At 59.6% G+C, this 16487-nt stretch overlaps 1 protein-coding gene across 3 annotated transcripts in view; it reads left to right on the top strand.

Annotated features, from left to right (window-relative positions):
- TBC1D22A (TBC1 domain family member 22A) overlaps window positions 1–11586 on the top strand; it is a 334160-nt gene extending 322574 nt beyond the window's left edge. For all 3 annotated transcript variants that reach the window (XM_038550205.1, XM_038550204.1, XM_038550203.1), the window contains one exon: window positions 11010–11586. In XM_038550205.1, the coding sequence (XP_038406133.1) occupies window positions 11010–11059 (50 nt within the window). In that variant the 3' untranslated portion in view covers window positions 11060–11586. The remainder of the gene's footprint in view (window positions 1–11009) is intronic.
- Window positions 11587–16487: the final 4901 nt, after the last annotated feature.

Here is a 16487-nt window from a genome sequence, read left to right as displayed (position 1 = left end):
TAGAGGCAGCGAGGGTAGGTCTGTGCCCAAGAGCAGAGAGAAGGGCCACCTCTGGCCCGCTGGGCACTGAGCCCAGGGCTGCTGCCACCCGCACCCACCGGCACCACCCGTCATGCCCTTGACACAGCATGGACACAGCCATGTGGACCCAGCCCACTACCGACCCTGAGTGGGCACCGTGGCACCTGAGAGAGCGTGGCCTGGTCCTGCTGACTTTGTGGGGAGCTTAGTCTGCTGGCTTTGTCATCTGCTGCCTCTAGCATGACTGTGAAAAGCCACTTTACCTCTCTGTTCTTAGGATTCTCGCCTGTGAAGTGGATATAATATGTTTCTCTGAGCTTGTTAGATTAAGTGAGAAAGAGGTGGGGGGCACGGAGCCGGCACCCTGTAAACACCCCAAGATCAGCATCGGCAGAGGTGGCTTCACTGGTGTGTGGTCATCTCCCGGTCCATGAGCGGGACATGGAAGGACTGGAAGGGAGGCATCTAGGCCCCTCTTGGTGATCCTCATGGGTCCCTGTGACCCAGGGCTAGGAACAGGGCCTCCCACTCAGCTGAAGATGGCAGAGGAGCAGCAAGCGGTCACAACAGTTGGGAGCTCTGCCTCCAGGGCTCTGTGAGCTCTGTGAGCTCCTTCTCATAATCCTAAAAGTCGATAAACATCCCAGCAAGTTATTTTATGGATATCCGCAATCCGATTGTAGAATGCATATGGAGCACGAGCCCCAGAACAGCCAACCGCAGTGGGAGGACGGACACTGCCTGTCAGCAAGACCTCACACAAGACTGTGCTGTTGCCAGAAGAAGCATAGACGAATAGATCAGCAGAACAGACGTGAGAGCTCGGAAACAGACCCATGAATATAGTCGCTGATCTTAACAAAGGAGCAGAGACGACACGTCGGAGCAAGGACCGGCTCTTCCGCAAATGGCGCTGGAACACCAGGCATGGCAGCAGAGCAGCGAATCTAGACACAGACCTTATGGTCTTCACGAGAATTGGCTCAAAATGGGTCAGAGAGCTCCATGTAAAATGCAAAACTTTATATAAAACTCCTGAAGTAGATCAAAACCTAGATGGCCTTGGGTTTGGTGGTGACATTTTAGACACAATGCCAAAGGCATATGGTCTGTGAGGGAAATAAATGGATAATGACATTGTAATTATAATTACATTACAATTAGAAACTTCTCTGTGGAAGGCACCATCAGGAGAGTGAGAAGACAAGCCGCAGACGGGGAGAAAACCATCGCGAACATAGCTGATGAAGGACCCCTGTCCTGTGTATACAAGAACTCTCAAAACTCCAGGAGAAGAAAGCAAACAACCTAATTAAAAATGGGCAAAAGATCTATACAGACACCTTATTGGAGAAGATGTACACGTGGCACAAAAACCATATGACAATGCTCCATGTCCTGTGTCGTCAGGGAGATGCAGGTGGAAACAGTGAGATGCACACCTGCTGGAGTGGCTCACATCTGGAGCACTGACCGAGCCCAGTGGAGGGGAGGACGTGGCGCAGCAGGTGTGCGCATTCGTGGAGGATGGCTTGGTGGCTTCTTCCCAAGGTAGCCGTGCCCTAAACCGTGGGACCCAACTGTTGCTGTCCGTGGTATTTACCCAAAGGAGTGGAAAATTTATGTCCACACGGAAACCTGAAGGTGAATGCTCATTTATAATTTTCCAAACTTGGAGCCCACCAAGATGTCCTTCAGGAGGCGAATGGATAAACAGTGGAGTTTTATTCAGCGCTAGAAAGTAGGGTGCTCCTGAACCATGAGGAGACACGGAGGAACCATAAATGCGCGTCAGTAAGTGAGAGAGGCTGGTCTGAAGGACACATTGCTGGATGATGCCAGCTCTGTGACATCTGGAAGAGACAAACCGTGGAGACGGGAAAAGGACCGGTGGTGGGCAGGGGTGACGAGGAGGGAAGGACCACAGGGGGAGCCCAGAGGGTTCTCAGGGCAGTGAAACTTCCCTGCCTCGTGCTAAGTGATGGCCACGGGTCATTACACATCTGTCCAACCCACAGGATATACGGCGCCCAGAGAGGGCCCTGATGTAGGACCACGGACTCCGGGTGTTGTCATGTGTCAAGGTAGCTTCACCAGTTAGAACAAATGCACCGTCTGGTGGGAGCTGTTGATAGTGGAGGAGGCTGGGGGGGCGAGCAGGTATGTGGGAACTCTACTTTCTGCTCAGTTTTACTGTGTACCCACAAGGGCTCTAAAAGTATTTTTTTTTTAAGTAGGCAAACGTGGCCCAGGATTCACCCAGCACTGTGATCTCTGGTCCGTGAGCATATCCAGGTTCTTCCAGCTTGTCCCGTGGGCATTGGAGCCTTCTCTGTCCAGGTCTGTTGAGGCACAGGTCTCTTGCCAGGGTTCCCTGTGCCTTGGCCCTCTGTACCTGCTGTATTGGCACCTCCTTGCTTCTGGGCCTGCCCGTCTCTGGGTCCCATATGTATTCAGCAGGCACGAGAGCCAGCCCCATGCTGAGCACTGGGCACACGTGAGCAAGCGGTGGCGCTGACCTCTCCAGGTCCCTAGTCCAGCGCTCCAGCCTCCACCAGCCTCGTGGCCTCTTCTGTCCTAGGTCACGGAATCACCCCCCAAACAGCTTAGCATTCCATGTGCCCTCTGCACAGTCCCTGAACCCACATGGGACCAGGACATAGGAGACCCTTTGGTAGGAGGACTTCTGTGACAGCCAGTGACATCCATCAGGGAATACACGGTCATTTACAGAGCCCCTCCCCTTCCGTCGTCTTGTGTTAGACCTTGCGATGCCCGGTGAGGCAGAAAGCTTGTCCTCTCCAATTTCATGCTGCGGGAAATGGGGCCCAGGATGCAGGACCCCCCCACCAGGGTCACACGGCGTAGAGAGGTGACCCCCCAGGGCTGAGCCAGGACGGGCTTGCCTGGTGCACACTGTGGGTGTTGGGCTCCTCCATGGCCTGTCGGGAGCAGCATGGTCGGCTGGAGGATGCCGGTTTCCTTCACCCAGATGCCTCCTCAGGAGCCAGTTTTGAGGACCTGCAACCTCACGAGGCTATCACTCTGAACCCACTCTCAGCTGCTTTGAGGCCATCCTGTGACGGGTGCTGTGCTCCTGTGGAGCCTCCGGGCTCCCCAGCCTGGCAGGTCAGCAGCCCCCAGCATGCAGCAGGGCACAGCTGGCCTTGGCAGGCCTGAGCCACCACATCTTTCCTCCTGGCCTCCCGGCAGGAGGAAAATCAGTGTGAGAACACACCCCTGAACAGGTTGGGGAATCTAACAGTTTTTATGGTGTGCATCACAAGGAAAATACCATTTCGTTAGCTAGCCTATGAAATCGGCTCTGCCGAAAGTCAATATTACCACCTGTTGAGACGTAGCCTTTGAAAGAGTGGTGCGTCGTTGTGGAGCGGGCTGGTGCCTGGCTTCTGGCTGCGGCCCTCCTCCCCAGGGGGCGGCGGGGGGAGCCTGTGTCTCGGCTGTGGCCTGGGGCTGGGGGGGTAGCGTGGGTGCCACAGCGTAGTTCCCAGTTCAGCTCCGGGTGGGTGGGGGGATGGCGGGGAGAGCAGACCAGCGCAGTGGGGCCACGCTCAGTTTCAGATGCCTTTAGACCCTCCGTGGAGGCCACAGGTGGCAGGTGTGCAGGCAGCCCTCTGACACTTGGTCCTGGAGTTCAGGGTGGGGGGTCATGGCCCCACAGGGCACCCCCGAGGAAGGCTGCAGGGGTGGAGAGGGCCTTGCAGAAAGAAGCGTCACCAAGAGACTGCAAGGGTGCCCAGGCAACCGGAGGGGGGCCTCTAGGAAGTGGGGGGACTGGCTTTGGGAAACCACTGGAGATGGTGGGTGGGACCAGTGTGGGAGCCCTGGAGGGCCTTTGTCGCCTCGGCTGGGGGAGCTGTGCTGGCTGTCTGGACAGCACCCCCAGGGCAGCGGGGCGGGTTCAGCCTGCAGCCCTCTGGCCGGGAGTGGACACTGCCGCTCAGACCCCGGTCCCCCGTGTCTGGCCTGCCAGGCCCACAGCCTGCAGCGGCTCGCACCCTCCCTCCCCGCTCCCCTGCCCTCCCTCCAGAGATTCCTCCCAGGTAGCACTTGCACTGCCTCCAGGCTCCCACCCCTTAGCAAAGGCGCCCTCTCTGCCACTCTGTACGTGGGCGTGTGGGGCAGGCGGGCCCCCCTCCTGTATGTGGGCATCCTTCCGACCAGCCCTTCCTGAGGAGGCCTCAGTGGACAGCATCTTGCCATGCCCTGTGACCGGCTGCCCGCCCCGCATCCCATAGAAGATCCCTAGAGGAAGGTCTTCCCGGGAGGAAGCTGACGATCACCAAACCAGGCTTTAAAATACTCTGTGTGCTGACGAGACGTCCCTCGGTGTGTGCAAAGACGTGAAGCAGGAAGGCTGGCCGATTGGGGCCCCCATGCCCCGCTCCTGTTTCCAGGACCCAAAGGTGTTTTTCTGTTTAGCATTCCTCTTTGGGAAAAGAAATAGGAAACTAATTACAAGGACAGGGAGCCTCGCTGAGCCGTCAGAGGCCCTCAGATGACTCCGTCACAGTGTCACCTTCTACTCTCCACCTTCCGAGCGCTGTCACCAGTGGGCTGGCTGGCCTGGCAGCTGGCCGTCTGTCCCAGCCGGCTGTCACCAGCCTTCTATTTTTAGTCTTGGTTTGGTCCAGAACTTGACAAGATTTTCAAACTAATAACTGGAATGTCAAAGAAATCAGCTGTCGTCGGGTGGTCTGGGAGGGAGAACGTGGGCGGGGGAGGGGGGAGCAGCTGCAGAGATAGCCGGACACCGGGGGGCCACGTCAGGCAGGTGGGAGCTGCCTGGCCACTCCCCGCTCCTGGAGGGCATCGGGGCCAGCAGGCCGCCCTGTGACCCTGAGGACATCACAGCATAGCTGCCGCCCTTGAGGGAGCAGGGAGTCTCCCTTCTTGGGCCGGGTCAGCATCTGCTGGGGACCTCAGGAGTGGACTTGGTGGCTCAGCTGCCATCCCTGGGGGGTGTTCCCTCAGGTTCCCTGAGGTTGGAACACCTCAGGCCAGTCGCTGCCTGAGGTGTTCCAACGGGAGCAGACACCAATTCCAGAAAGAACGGCCCAACGCATCCCAGCTTCCGAGCTCACCTGCCGTGCCTCCCCGTCCTTCCCCCACCCCAGGGGTCCCGGTGAGGCCCGGCCAGGAGCTCCTGAAATCCCTTACACGTCCCCTCGTGTCTGCACTGCTTGCAGACGCCTCAGACCCAGTGGTGTAATTTAATCTTGGCTACGTTTTTATCTTCCACTTACACATGTACTTACCAAGAACAGGTGTTTTATGTTGAATGTGGATTCAGGCCCCAGCATCTCTTGCACAGGCAGGAATACAGATGACCTGTCCCTCTGCAGACTGTCGGGGGTCATGGCTTGGGGCTGGGACCGTGACCCTTGACCCTTGCCCCGCATGGTCCCTGGAGACTGGCCCGGGGGTACAGATGGCCCACTGGTGAGGAGCTGCCAGGGGCCAGCTACAGTGGCCCGACCAGCACCTCTGCTTACAGAGGGTGCACGTCAGCGCGCAGGAACACACAGGTCCTGTTCCGGCTCCAGCTGGGGCCAGGACGGTGGCCAGGCAGGTGGCCAGGCGTCATGCCACGCATGTGTGCCGTGTCCTCCATCCTCAGCATGGCTCCTGTCGCCTCAGAGGGGTGTCGGTAGTGCCCTGGGGCCCCAGGTCTGGATGAGATGATGGTGAAGCCACGGGCACCTTCCCGCAGTGCCTGCCCGGCACCAGCTCCACTCTAAGCACTGCCGCCCGCCCTCCCAGCCCCGAGCTGGCCCGTCACGGTCCCCAGCGCACAGGTGAGGGACTCCGCTCACAGGGTTGCTGGCCGCCTGTGCTCTGGCCTCACCCCCCAGGTCTGGCGCCAGGAGCCCCTGAGCACCTCGGCCTCGCGCCTGAGCTGTTAGGTTTTCTAGCCAAGCTGCACAAATCGAACGTCAGAATGCGGACGGAAAAGTGAATTAAACCAATTAGCCCTGCTACCTGACTTGTGTGTCAGCGAGTGACTCGTTTCTTCCTTCTCGGTTAAGGGGAGGAAATAATAAGAGTTGGCAAATGGCCCCTTTTAGCCCCGTCATGATTAATTTATTCATCTCTGAGAGTTGGCAATTTGTAAACCCCTGACTAGAGCCGACCTCTGCGCTCTGTGCCACGCGGAGGAGCAGGTGCTGGCGTGTGCTCCGCCCTTCCCGCCACCCCTGGGAGCCTTCCGGGAGGTTCTCTCTGCTGAGGGCCCCGAGGAGGGAGGCGCTGGTGCGCACCGTCTGCCAGCCGGGCACCCAGGTGGGAGGCGGTGTGTGTCCCTCAGAGCAGTGTGATCCCTGCCACGTGGGAAATCTGAAATTTCCTGGAGCTGCGTGGAAGACATCCAGGTGAATTCACTAGTATTTTATTTATCCCAGAAATCCAGAATACTGCCTTTCAGCCTGTAATCCCCATAAAAGCTATGAAGAAGCATTTGTACAGCTTTCGTGCAGACTGACCAGAAGCCTGGGGTGTGCTCTCCGTGACACGTCCCCGCGGGCGCTCAGTGGGGACTGGGCCAGTGGGGGACCCAGCCACGACTCGGCTGAGGCCCACGTGCCATCTGCTTCGTGGTCACTTAGCTGTCCGTCACCTGATACCCACCTCTGCTGATGCTGGCACAGGTGCACCTGCAGGCGGTGCCCCCGGGGGCGGAGCTGCTGGCATCCCCTGCGCAGTGCCCACAGTATGTGACTGTGCCTGGAACACAGCCCCAGCTCGGGGTGCGGTCACGAGCCAGCAGACAGACGGATGCCTGAGGTCAGGAACGTCTGCCCTTCCTGGGTTCTCTGCCGTGCCTTTCTCTCCTGCTCACACCACCGCTGCCGGGTGCTGGCCCCACCACCTCCTCGCTGCCGAAGACCGACCGACGCCCCATCGCTCAGGGGAGGGTCAGACACCTTCACTGGGACAGAGGTGTCCTTGGGCCTGGAGCCCAGAGCCCCATGGCCTGGGCGGGCCGGCGGCCTCCCTCTGCGCACCCCCGGTCGGCCCGCTGCACGGTGAGGGGGGCTGTTGCACAGTTGGGGGAGGCCGCGCGACCTGCAGGGCACCCCGGGGTCAGCCGTGAGATGCCGCTTGGTGATGGACGGTCCTGGCACAGAGACCGATGATGGCTGGGCCTTTACTCCGATGCTCCTCACAGCTCAGGCATGGGCAGACTTCTGGGAGAATTTTGAGTTAAATACGGTTCGTCTAGTATCTGACATTAGAAGTTGAAGATCCGGGCCGAAGAGGCTAAACAGTGTCCCCTCGGGTTTGCCAGCAGCCTCTTGACTGAGCAGCCCCGGCGCCCCTGCAGGGCCTCGGGCGCCCGCTGGGTGGGGGCCCCGTCCCCGCTGCAGGTAGCACCCCGTCCCCCTGTGTGCCCTCATGCCCCCAGGCGGACCGTCCACCAGGAGTTCCGCTCCATATTCAACTTGTCTGCTCATCTCTTGGTTTCCACAACTGATCATTTATTTATCAGAAATGCTGCTCCTGCCGCTGTGACAGTTGCTTTGGCCTGTGACAGTAATTACAACGATCATGACTGAACCTAGTGATGACTGTGTAGTAGTGACCGGGGACGAGCAGCAGCGGGGCCACGTGCCGGCCCCGTCATGGGCTCTTTGCATGTGGTGACAGCTCAGGGATGGAGGGACATGACTGTCCCCATTTACAGATGAGGAAACTGAGGTACAGCGTTAGGAGGCTTGCCCAGGGTCACGTGACCCGTTGAGGCAGGACTGGGATTTGAACTCTAGTGGATTAGCATCACTTAAAAGCGTGCAGACTTTTCGCTGACTTGCCGGGCTGCCAAGCAAACTCCTCATTGACCGCTCCCACGTACTGTGCGTTTGGTTTCAGGGATGCAGGGACGTGCAGACCCATAGATGTCACAGAGGAGACAGAGCAGCTCATGACAGAGGTCCGTGGGGCCATGGTGGCAGCGGGGTCCTCTGACAGCTGCGAGGTGGCCACTGGCCCCCCCTCACTGCTGCCCACACTCCCGGGAGCCTCTGTGAGGGGCCAGCGAACAGACAACTCTGGGGTCGGGTGCAGCAGTGTCTGCGGGGGCAGCTGCTGGAACAGGCAGCCCAGGGCTGTGGGCCTTCCTGCCACAGCCCCCTCCCCAGGGCGTTCAGTGTCACCCTGGCCTGCCTGGGGGCCATGTGAGTCCGCTCGCCTGCTGCCAGGCTGGCGCTGGGGAGCCTCCCTGGGGACGGCCTCCACACGCTCAGGATAGCCCGTCGGTGTCCAGAGCACAGTCCAAGCCGCTTATCATACCAAGAGGCGGGACAGCGTGTCCAGGCCTGTCCCCGGGATGCTGGGCTGCCGCCCTGTGGTTTCCAGAGCTCCCCAGATGAAGGTGACATGTGACAGGACTCAGACCTGCAGACCCCCGGGCGGGCAGTTGGGGCGGGTTCCACTGCTCACCCTGTCAGGATGTGTCGCTGTGGAGCCATGTGGAAAGCCAGGGGTGAGCAGCAGGTGTGGGAATCCGAGCACCTGTGCTGTGGCTGTGTTCACATGGTGGCGTCTCGCAGGCCAGGACCGGAGGAGAGTTACAGGGACCCGACACGTCTGACTTCTCAGGGCGTCAGCATCCTGGGCAAACCTTCCTCCACCTCTCGTGTCTGCTGACGGGGCCGAGCGCTGTAACCCTCCAGGTTTGTGGGACTGGGCTGGCGATGGGGCCCCGGCTCGGCCCTCTGTGCTACCACTGCTCCTCCGCCAGAGGAGGGTCTGTCCCTGGGAGGGCCGGACCCTGTGACGTGATCGGGGACAGCTTCAGAGCAGTGGCCCTTGGCCTGGACCATGTGCTGATGCAAAACCCCTCACAGCTAATCGCTGTCCGCGATTCCCGCCTCGGGGACGTCTCTGCCCAGTGCATAAATAAGACAGGCCTTTTTAAAAAAGAAATCTGTATTTAAGGACGTGTCTGGCTGTGTTCTTTGCCTCCCGTAAAGGTCACCCGGATAGATTTTTCCTTCTTTAGCATTGCAGGCTGCGGAGCGCCGGGCATTTCTATTCCCCCTCCGTCCAGTGAACCTGGGGACTAAATTAGATTCTGAAATTGAGTGTGCAGGGGAGTCGGTGAGCTCCCGTAATGGGAGGGTATTGCTTCTCACCTTGCAAGTAGCGAGGTCATGATAATATGAAGCGAAGTGGATTAAAAATAAAACCAAAGGTATTTATTTACGACCTGCTCAGAATTGGATTGGCGTCCGTGTAAGTTGCATCTAATGGTGAGAGACAGCAGATTGATGTTGATCTGTCCCAGGGGACACTCTGCCAGTGAAATTTGCTCTGTGAATTCAATTTAAAGGTCCCCAGAAAGTATCCAAAATGCAAAAGGAAATGGGGCTGAGGGAGGGGAGGAAGCCGCAGCGGTAAGCCGGCGTGGACAACCGTCCGGATGTGCGTCCCGGGTGGGGGCGGGCTGCGCACAGCGCGTGGACCCGGGGTGGACCCGAGATGCCGCGGCAGCCCCGGTGGGACCTGGGGCCCATCCTGCAGGTCAGGCGCCTGAGGCTGCCGGGATCTGAGCCTAGACGGGCTGCGCAGCCCGCGGCCTGAGCGCTCACGGTGCCGCTCTGCAGGATGGACGGCGCGGCCCTCCCCGACCTCCAGTAAAGGGGGGGCTCAGAGAGGAGGGGCGCCCGCCCACCTGCCTCGGCACCCCACCTCGTGCCCCTGTCCCAGCCTTGTAGGAACAGGGGCCTCAGTGGATGGCGCCTGTGAGTCTCCCCGAGCTGCTCCTTTCGGGGCAGGCAGGGTGGGGCAGCCCGATCTGATCTCCGCCCCCCGCCCCGTCACCTGTCCCCTGCTGGGACCCTCGGAGAGGGGCCAGCCACCCATCAGGCTCACTCAGGTGTGGTTTCTGTGTGGGCTGGTTCTCCAGGACCGGAGCCAACAGGGTTGGCCCACTTCCTGAGGAGTCTGGCCTCAGGCCTTGCCCTGACCTGATGCCCCGTCCCCCACTTCTCCTCCTCTGAGACCCAAGCCCGGGAAGCCATCCGGGGCACACAGCCCTCCCCCCATCCCCCAACTGCTCTGGGTACCAGGGCCTTTGCTCCCCCAAAACCCTCCCTGCCCTTGGGGTGTCACTGGGTGCCCTGGACGAGGACTGTGGTCCATCAGAAGAGCTGATTAGTGTGCAGGGCTGGGTCCTAGCATCACTGTGGTCCTGGTCATGTTTGTCCTTTCCAGCACATTCTTCAGTATTCCTGTCTGTGGTTTCTAAACTGCGAGCTCTTGAGACAGTTCCTGTGTCCTGTGGGGGGTGAGCTCAGTGCCCAGCCCGGCCGGCTGAGACACGGCCCGCTGGGGGGCTGGATGGGCTGCGGGCAGCCGAGGGTCTGCAGCCTGGTCCTCCCTGGAAACACTGAGTATCCAGTGAATGACAGTGACAAGGGCTGCTCCTGTGTCCCCGCCCAGCCAGCTTGTGCCCGCCGGGAGTGCACACACAGCACCCGCAGTGTCCCCGCTTAAGGAGCTGGTGCCGGGAGGGATGTCATAGATGCACAGAAGTCTCTGTGTGAAGTCAGCCTGGGCCCGGTGGGGTGCTGGCACTTTCCTCCTGGGTCCTGCAGGGCCTTGGAGTGAGTGGGAGGCTCGCGGGCCGAGGAGGCACATCGGCAGCCAGGCCCCACCGGACCAGCGCTGGACCTTGGAGCCCGGGGTAGCCAGTCTCGGGAGGCGGGGGGGTCACAGCTGCCCCCAGCATCCCAGCAGCATCGCTGGAAAGTGTGCAGAGCCATGCGAGGCTTCCTCCTGGCTGTGGGGTTGGGGTCTCTCGGGGTCCAGAGGGGAGGGGGCACATGGTGGGATCTGGGAAGCCGCCCAGGCCGCTCTGGCTCACCGCCACCGCTGGCCAGTCCCCAGCGAGGGGAGCCCCGGGGTTGCAGCCCCTGCCCGCTGTGCTCCGCTGCTCTGACTCGGGCTTGTCTCTCTCCCCCTAGGAGCTGTTGCTCTTCCTTCAGAACCTGCCGACAGCCCACTGGGGCGATGAGGACATCAGCCTGCTGCTGGCTGAGGCCTACCGCCTGAAGTTTGCCTTCGCGGATGCCCCCAATCACTACAAGAAATGAGCCGGGGCCAGCGCAGCAGGCCTCACCCCGCCCTAGGGCAGCGCGCCGAATGTCGCCGGTGGCCACAGGCCCATGGTCAAGGAGAGGCCTTGCTGGAGCAGCCCTGCCCTCCCCGGAGCTGGCCAGGACTGGGCGTCAGACGGGGGCCAGCGCCTGGCTGGGGCGGCCTCTGTTTCCTAGGATACCAAAGAGAGCCGGGGAGGGTTTTGGCCCTTTGGGAGCCCGGAGGTGGGTGGTCGTCTCCCTCCCTGTCCCTGGAGCGTCCTTGCCAAATGACCGCCTCTTGGAGCCCCTGCTGCGCTGCAGCCTGAGAGCCAGACCCTCTGGGAGAGGCCTGCTGTCCGGTGCCCGGGGCAGGAGGAGGTGGTCGTCATCTCATACCTGCTTTGAAATGCAAAACTCCTATTCTGTTGAGTGAAAGAGAATAAAACAGACAAAACAGCAAGTGGGATGTTGCCCAACCTGTGATGTCTCTGTCCCCGCAGGGCTCCTCGGAGTTGGCCTTATCCCTGTAGCTGCCCGTCACTCTGGCTTCGGCGCGTGCCTTCTTTCTTGGCCTAGGCTGCCCTGGGTCGGTCGAGCGGCTGCGGAGCTCTGGCTGCAGCGGGCGGGGCGCAGGGTGAGGAGCGGAGCGGGGTCCTGCTCATATCTCTGGCTCTTGAGTGGGAGAACTCGCCGGCCCGTGGGCTCTTCTGCTGGGAGGTGAGGCGCTCGGGGCCCTGCTGCCCTGGGGACAGCCACGCAGGCCTCCGGCCGAGGACATTGGTCTCTGAGTTGGGCCATCAGGGCAGGTGGGCTCAGCTGCTGTCATCAGAGTCCTCAGAGCACTCGTCCGCAGCCTCGCCCCACCGTCCAGATCTCAGGCCGGTTACGGACACAGTTGCTTCCCGCTGTTTGGGGCCAGGGGTGCAGAGAGCCCAAGCGCAGAAGGTCCTGGCCCGGCCTGCCTGGGGCTCTGCGGGGGCCAGATGTGCGTCCCACACACTCCCCACCCACCCCCGTGTGAAGGAGCACCTGCCCCAGGCGTGGGGCTGGCAGGGATGTGCACACTCCATGGCTCCATGGGCCCATTCTGACCCCCGAGCCTGGACAGACTCCCAGCCCCCTCTGCTGGCAGGCATCTCTTCCTGCTGTGAGCCCGTCCTGGGGCAGCCACACCAGGGCGCGCCGTCCTTGCTCGGCTCGGCGCGAGGACGCGCGGGGAGGCTGCAGATGGGGTGGAAAACGTACACGCGTGTCGTGTGTGTCCTTTGTTTTGTTATAACGATTCTCAGCTCATTACATGTGGCGTGGAAGTCAGCCCAAGGTACCGTGCAAACGTGAGGGGCTCCCACATCCGCGGAGGTATCTGCCTCAGACCAGCCAGCACAGCCCCCAGCCCCGGGGTCGGGGATTCCTCTCCACCCAGCGCCCCGTGGTTCCCCGGCCACTGCTCCTTCTCCAGCCAGGGCACCCGGTTCTAGGGCTACCCCCCCGGGCTGTCTGCTGGCAGCCCCATCCTGCTTGGCCGCGTGCCCCCTGCTGTCACAGCTCAGAGCGCTCTGCGTGGCCAGGGTGTTGGGCACACGAAACCTCTGCCTCTTGAGGCAGTTAATTTTTCCGATAGGAGGATCTGCGAAGTTAAACGAGGCTCCACCTGTATTTTCCCGTGTCTGTGAAGCTGGAATTGAACGTTGGCGAGCATCCCAGGAGCCTGGCAGGTGCATCTGAAACGATCGGAGGCTGTTCTGTCTGCATATGATGTGCTGAACCGGGAATAAGGATGCAGCGAACCCCCAGCCTTGGCCCGATTCAAGGACTGTCCTAAGAGAACGGGACTGCCCCGCAACCCAGCGTCTTTGGTCCTCGGGGACCGGGTGACAGCCGAGCGCGGGGCAGTGGCCGAGTCCTGGCCTTTCCATTCAGGCCTGACAGTGGGCACAGCACCCACAGTCTTGCTGAAAGCCCAGGAGTACCTGTTGGGGAGAAGGTGGGCTGGGGCAGTGCAGGGGTCACACTCGGGCTGCACCCTGAACCCTGACTCTGCACGACTCAGGGTCAGACCCAGGCCGGCCCCTTGTTTGACCACCTGCCAGGCCCGGGATGGAAAGGGCCTCCACACCTGGCCACTCCCTGGGCTCCCAGCCTCCCACCCTCATGGGTCATTGAAACAAGGCCCCGTGGGCCCCAGCTCCTCGGGGCTACCTGGATGGCACCCCACATCTGCACGTCCCCCCATAGTGGGGCTCCCCAGGCCAGCCTGTGGCTCTCTACTCTCTTGTGGGTCGGCTGGTGGGGTGGGGTGGGCAGGAGACCCCAAGGGGGGTGGAGCACGCACCTCTCTTCCCTGTGACTGGCCTTGTTGCTGGCTTGCACTTGCAGGGTGGGGATGCACCTCCCTTCCCTCACTTGGAAATGGGGGTGTTGGGTGCCAGGTCAGAGCCTGGGTGACCCGTCGGCAGCCACGGTCTATGGGCACCTGTGGCCTGGCTCTCATCCTCAGGTGCACGTCGGGGTCTTACAGACCCCCAGGGGCTCAAACCCCAGGGCTCCTGAGACAAGCCCCGAGCACCTGTCCCCACAGGGCTCCGTCTGCCAGGCTGCCTGGAGGGGCTCTGCCTGTTGGCACTGCTGCCAGACGGAAAGTGCCAGAGACAAGTTCACAGGGCAGCCAGGCCCCAACAAGTCAGGGCTTCTGTGCTGCCGTGCCCCATGTATCCCCCTGGAAGGGGACAAACCAACCCCGTCCCGTGTCTGAACGGACCGATCGCACCTCTGACACCAGGATGTTGGGGCCACACGAGGCCTTGAGCTCAGGCCTCTCGCTGGACCGCAGCCGGTGTGTGTGCCGTGGAGCCGCTGTTCAGTGAGGCTCAGGACGCAGGCCGCCCCCGCCCCCAGGCCAGGCAGTGGGGGCCTCCCTGAGCCTCCCCGATCCTGTCCCCCAGCTCACCCTGCTCCCTGCCCCCTCCCCTCCCCTAGTGCTGCTCAAGCCCCGGGGCCACGGCTGCTCCGGGGTCTGCCCCACTTGGCTCCGAGGCTGGCCACCCTCCTCCTCTAGCCTGGTAGACCTGCGAAGGATGGCCAGGGGATGCTCGCAGCCCGTGTGACCTTGCACCAAGGAGCTCACCCGCCAGCCCATTTCGCTGACAATCAGGCTGATGACTTAAAAAAATATGCGTTATCCAAATACTTTCCAGATAATGGATTTAAACATTAAAAATTCCCCAAATGCTCAAAACAGAAATAGACCTCTTTTATAACAGGGAGTGGCAAAAGGCGTTTTGAGCGTGACTCCCGGGACCGGCCCGGAGAAAGGCCGAGGCGCCGTGTGCACCGTGGAGCCCACTGCTCTGTCGGGAGTTGGAGAAGTGGAATCGCAGGGCCGCACGGTGCTTCCCCCCCAGGAGATGATGGCGGACTGTTTGCCGACGCACATTTCCACCTCGTTCCCTGACATCCTCAGCCACGGAATGGCCCTGGCCATCTGGGGTCAGGGCGTCGCATGCCTTCTTCCCCCCACCCCGGCCTCCCTCACGTCTCCCCAGGCAAGGCAGCGTCCGTTTCCTTCCTGCCACGGACAGAAAGAGACCTGCATAGGGCGTCTTGTACCAATATCCTAAGTGCTTTCTTATATCATTAAAATTCTTCAAAAACATGATTTTTATGACCACACGATATTCTGTTGTGTGGATTAACACAACTCGTTTATTCCCTTGCCGTACATCAACTTGTTTCTTTCCCGTTGCAAATGATGCTGTGAACACCATCGCCGTTCCTGGACGCTTTTCCATCCTTTCTAGGAGAGGCGTTCCCTGCCTTTCAAAAGTTTGTGTTACCGCAGCACACTTCTACGAAGAACACACACGCACTATCTGTTTTCACGAACTGAAAGAAATCTTAGGATTTTCACTTTAATGAAAAATGGTGTTGAGCGTTGGTTCCACGGCGACCTGGTTTGGACGCAGCGAGCATGGCGTCACCCCACCCGTCCTTCCCCAGGACCCCACTCAGCATCCCGGCACCTGCCGCACAGCTCTGAACCATCTGTGAGCATCAGTACTTTATGTCGCTTTATCTTTTGCATCTATTAGTGAGATGGGTCTGTCCTCAGGGATCAGAAAAGCCTAAGAGGTGATTTTTCCTGGGGTCTGGGAACACTCACACATCTATGCATGTAAATGAATGGCAGTTGCCTCTTTGCTTTAATGCCATTTTGGCTTAGGGAAGGTTTTAGGAATGTTCCACTTCCAGAGACTGGGAGAACTCTGTACTGGGATTCCCCAGTCGTTATTGTGGATCGGGGAAGTTGGCAGGATGACCACAGCCCCCCATCTTCAGTGACCTGAAGCAGGTGGCCACAGGTCCACCCATCTGGCTTACTGGGGAACGTCTTAGTGCAAGTTTAAGAAACCTTTTTTTTTTTTTAAGATTTTATTTATTTATTCATGAGAGACACAGAGAGAGAGAGGCAGAGAGAGACACAGGCAGAAGAAGCAGGCCCCATGCAGGGAGCCCAATGTAGGACTCGATCCCGGGACTCCAGGATCGTGCCCTGGGCGGAAGGCAGGCACTCAACCGCTGAGCCACCCAGGCATCCCTAAGAAACCATTTAAAATTTAAGGGTAACTTTAAAGACTAGGAATAGTGTATAACTTCCAAAACGGGAAAAGAAAGTGAATGAATAAAGCTGATCCAGTCAAGAGAAACCAGGAAAGAGGATGGGGAAAAAAGCAAATAGGAGCAGGGCCCACATAGGTCCAGACAAGCAAGCGATCGTGGTAACTTAAACGCACCTATTTGGAGAGATTCACATTATGCTTTTTAAAACCCCATCAAATCCAATAACATACCATTTACAAGAGATAGACTGACACCAAAATGGCACGAGGTTTGAAATAAAAGGATAAAAAAAGGGAGCACCTGGGTGGCTCAGTGGTTGAGCATCTGCCTTCGGCCCAGGGCGTGATCCCGGGGTCCTGGGATCAAGTCCCACATCAAGCTCCCTGCATGGAGCCTGCTTCTCCCTCTGCCTGTGTCTCTGCCTCTCTCTCTGTGTCTCTCATGAATAAATAAATAAAATATTTAAAAAATATATGGAAGGAACCCTTATAACTCAACAGTTTGAACACGCATAACCTGATTAAAATATGTGCCGGTGGCCTTCCTAATAGATGTCTCCCCGAAGGAAGTGGTCAGGTGGCAGGTAAGTATATTAAAAGACGCTGAACCACGTGTTGTCAGGGAAGTGCAGAGTCACACAAGACGCCCCTACGCACCACCCATGAGAATGGCGCACACCCACAGCCTGGCCACACCCGGTGCCGGCGAGGACGGGTAGCAACAGGAACGCCTGTTGGCGGCTGGCGG

Source organism: Canis lupus, chromosome 10, assembly GCF_011100685.1.
Source record: "Canis lupus familiaris isolate Mischka breed German Shepherd chromosome 10, alternate assembly UU_Cfam_GSD_1.0, whole genome shotgun sequence".
Lineage (NCBI taxonomy): Eukaryota > Metazoa > Chordata > Mammalia > Carnivora > Canidae > Canis > Canis lupus.
The sequence above is the reverse complement of the archived record's forward strand: the minus strand, read 5'-3'. Positions and strand labels throughout refer to the sequence as shown.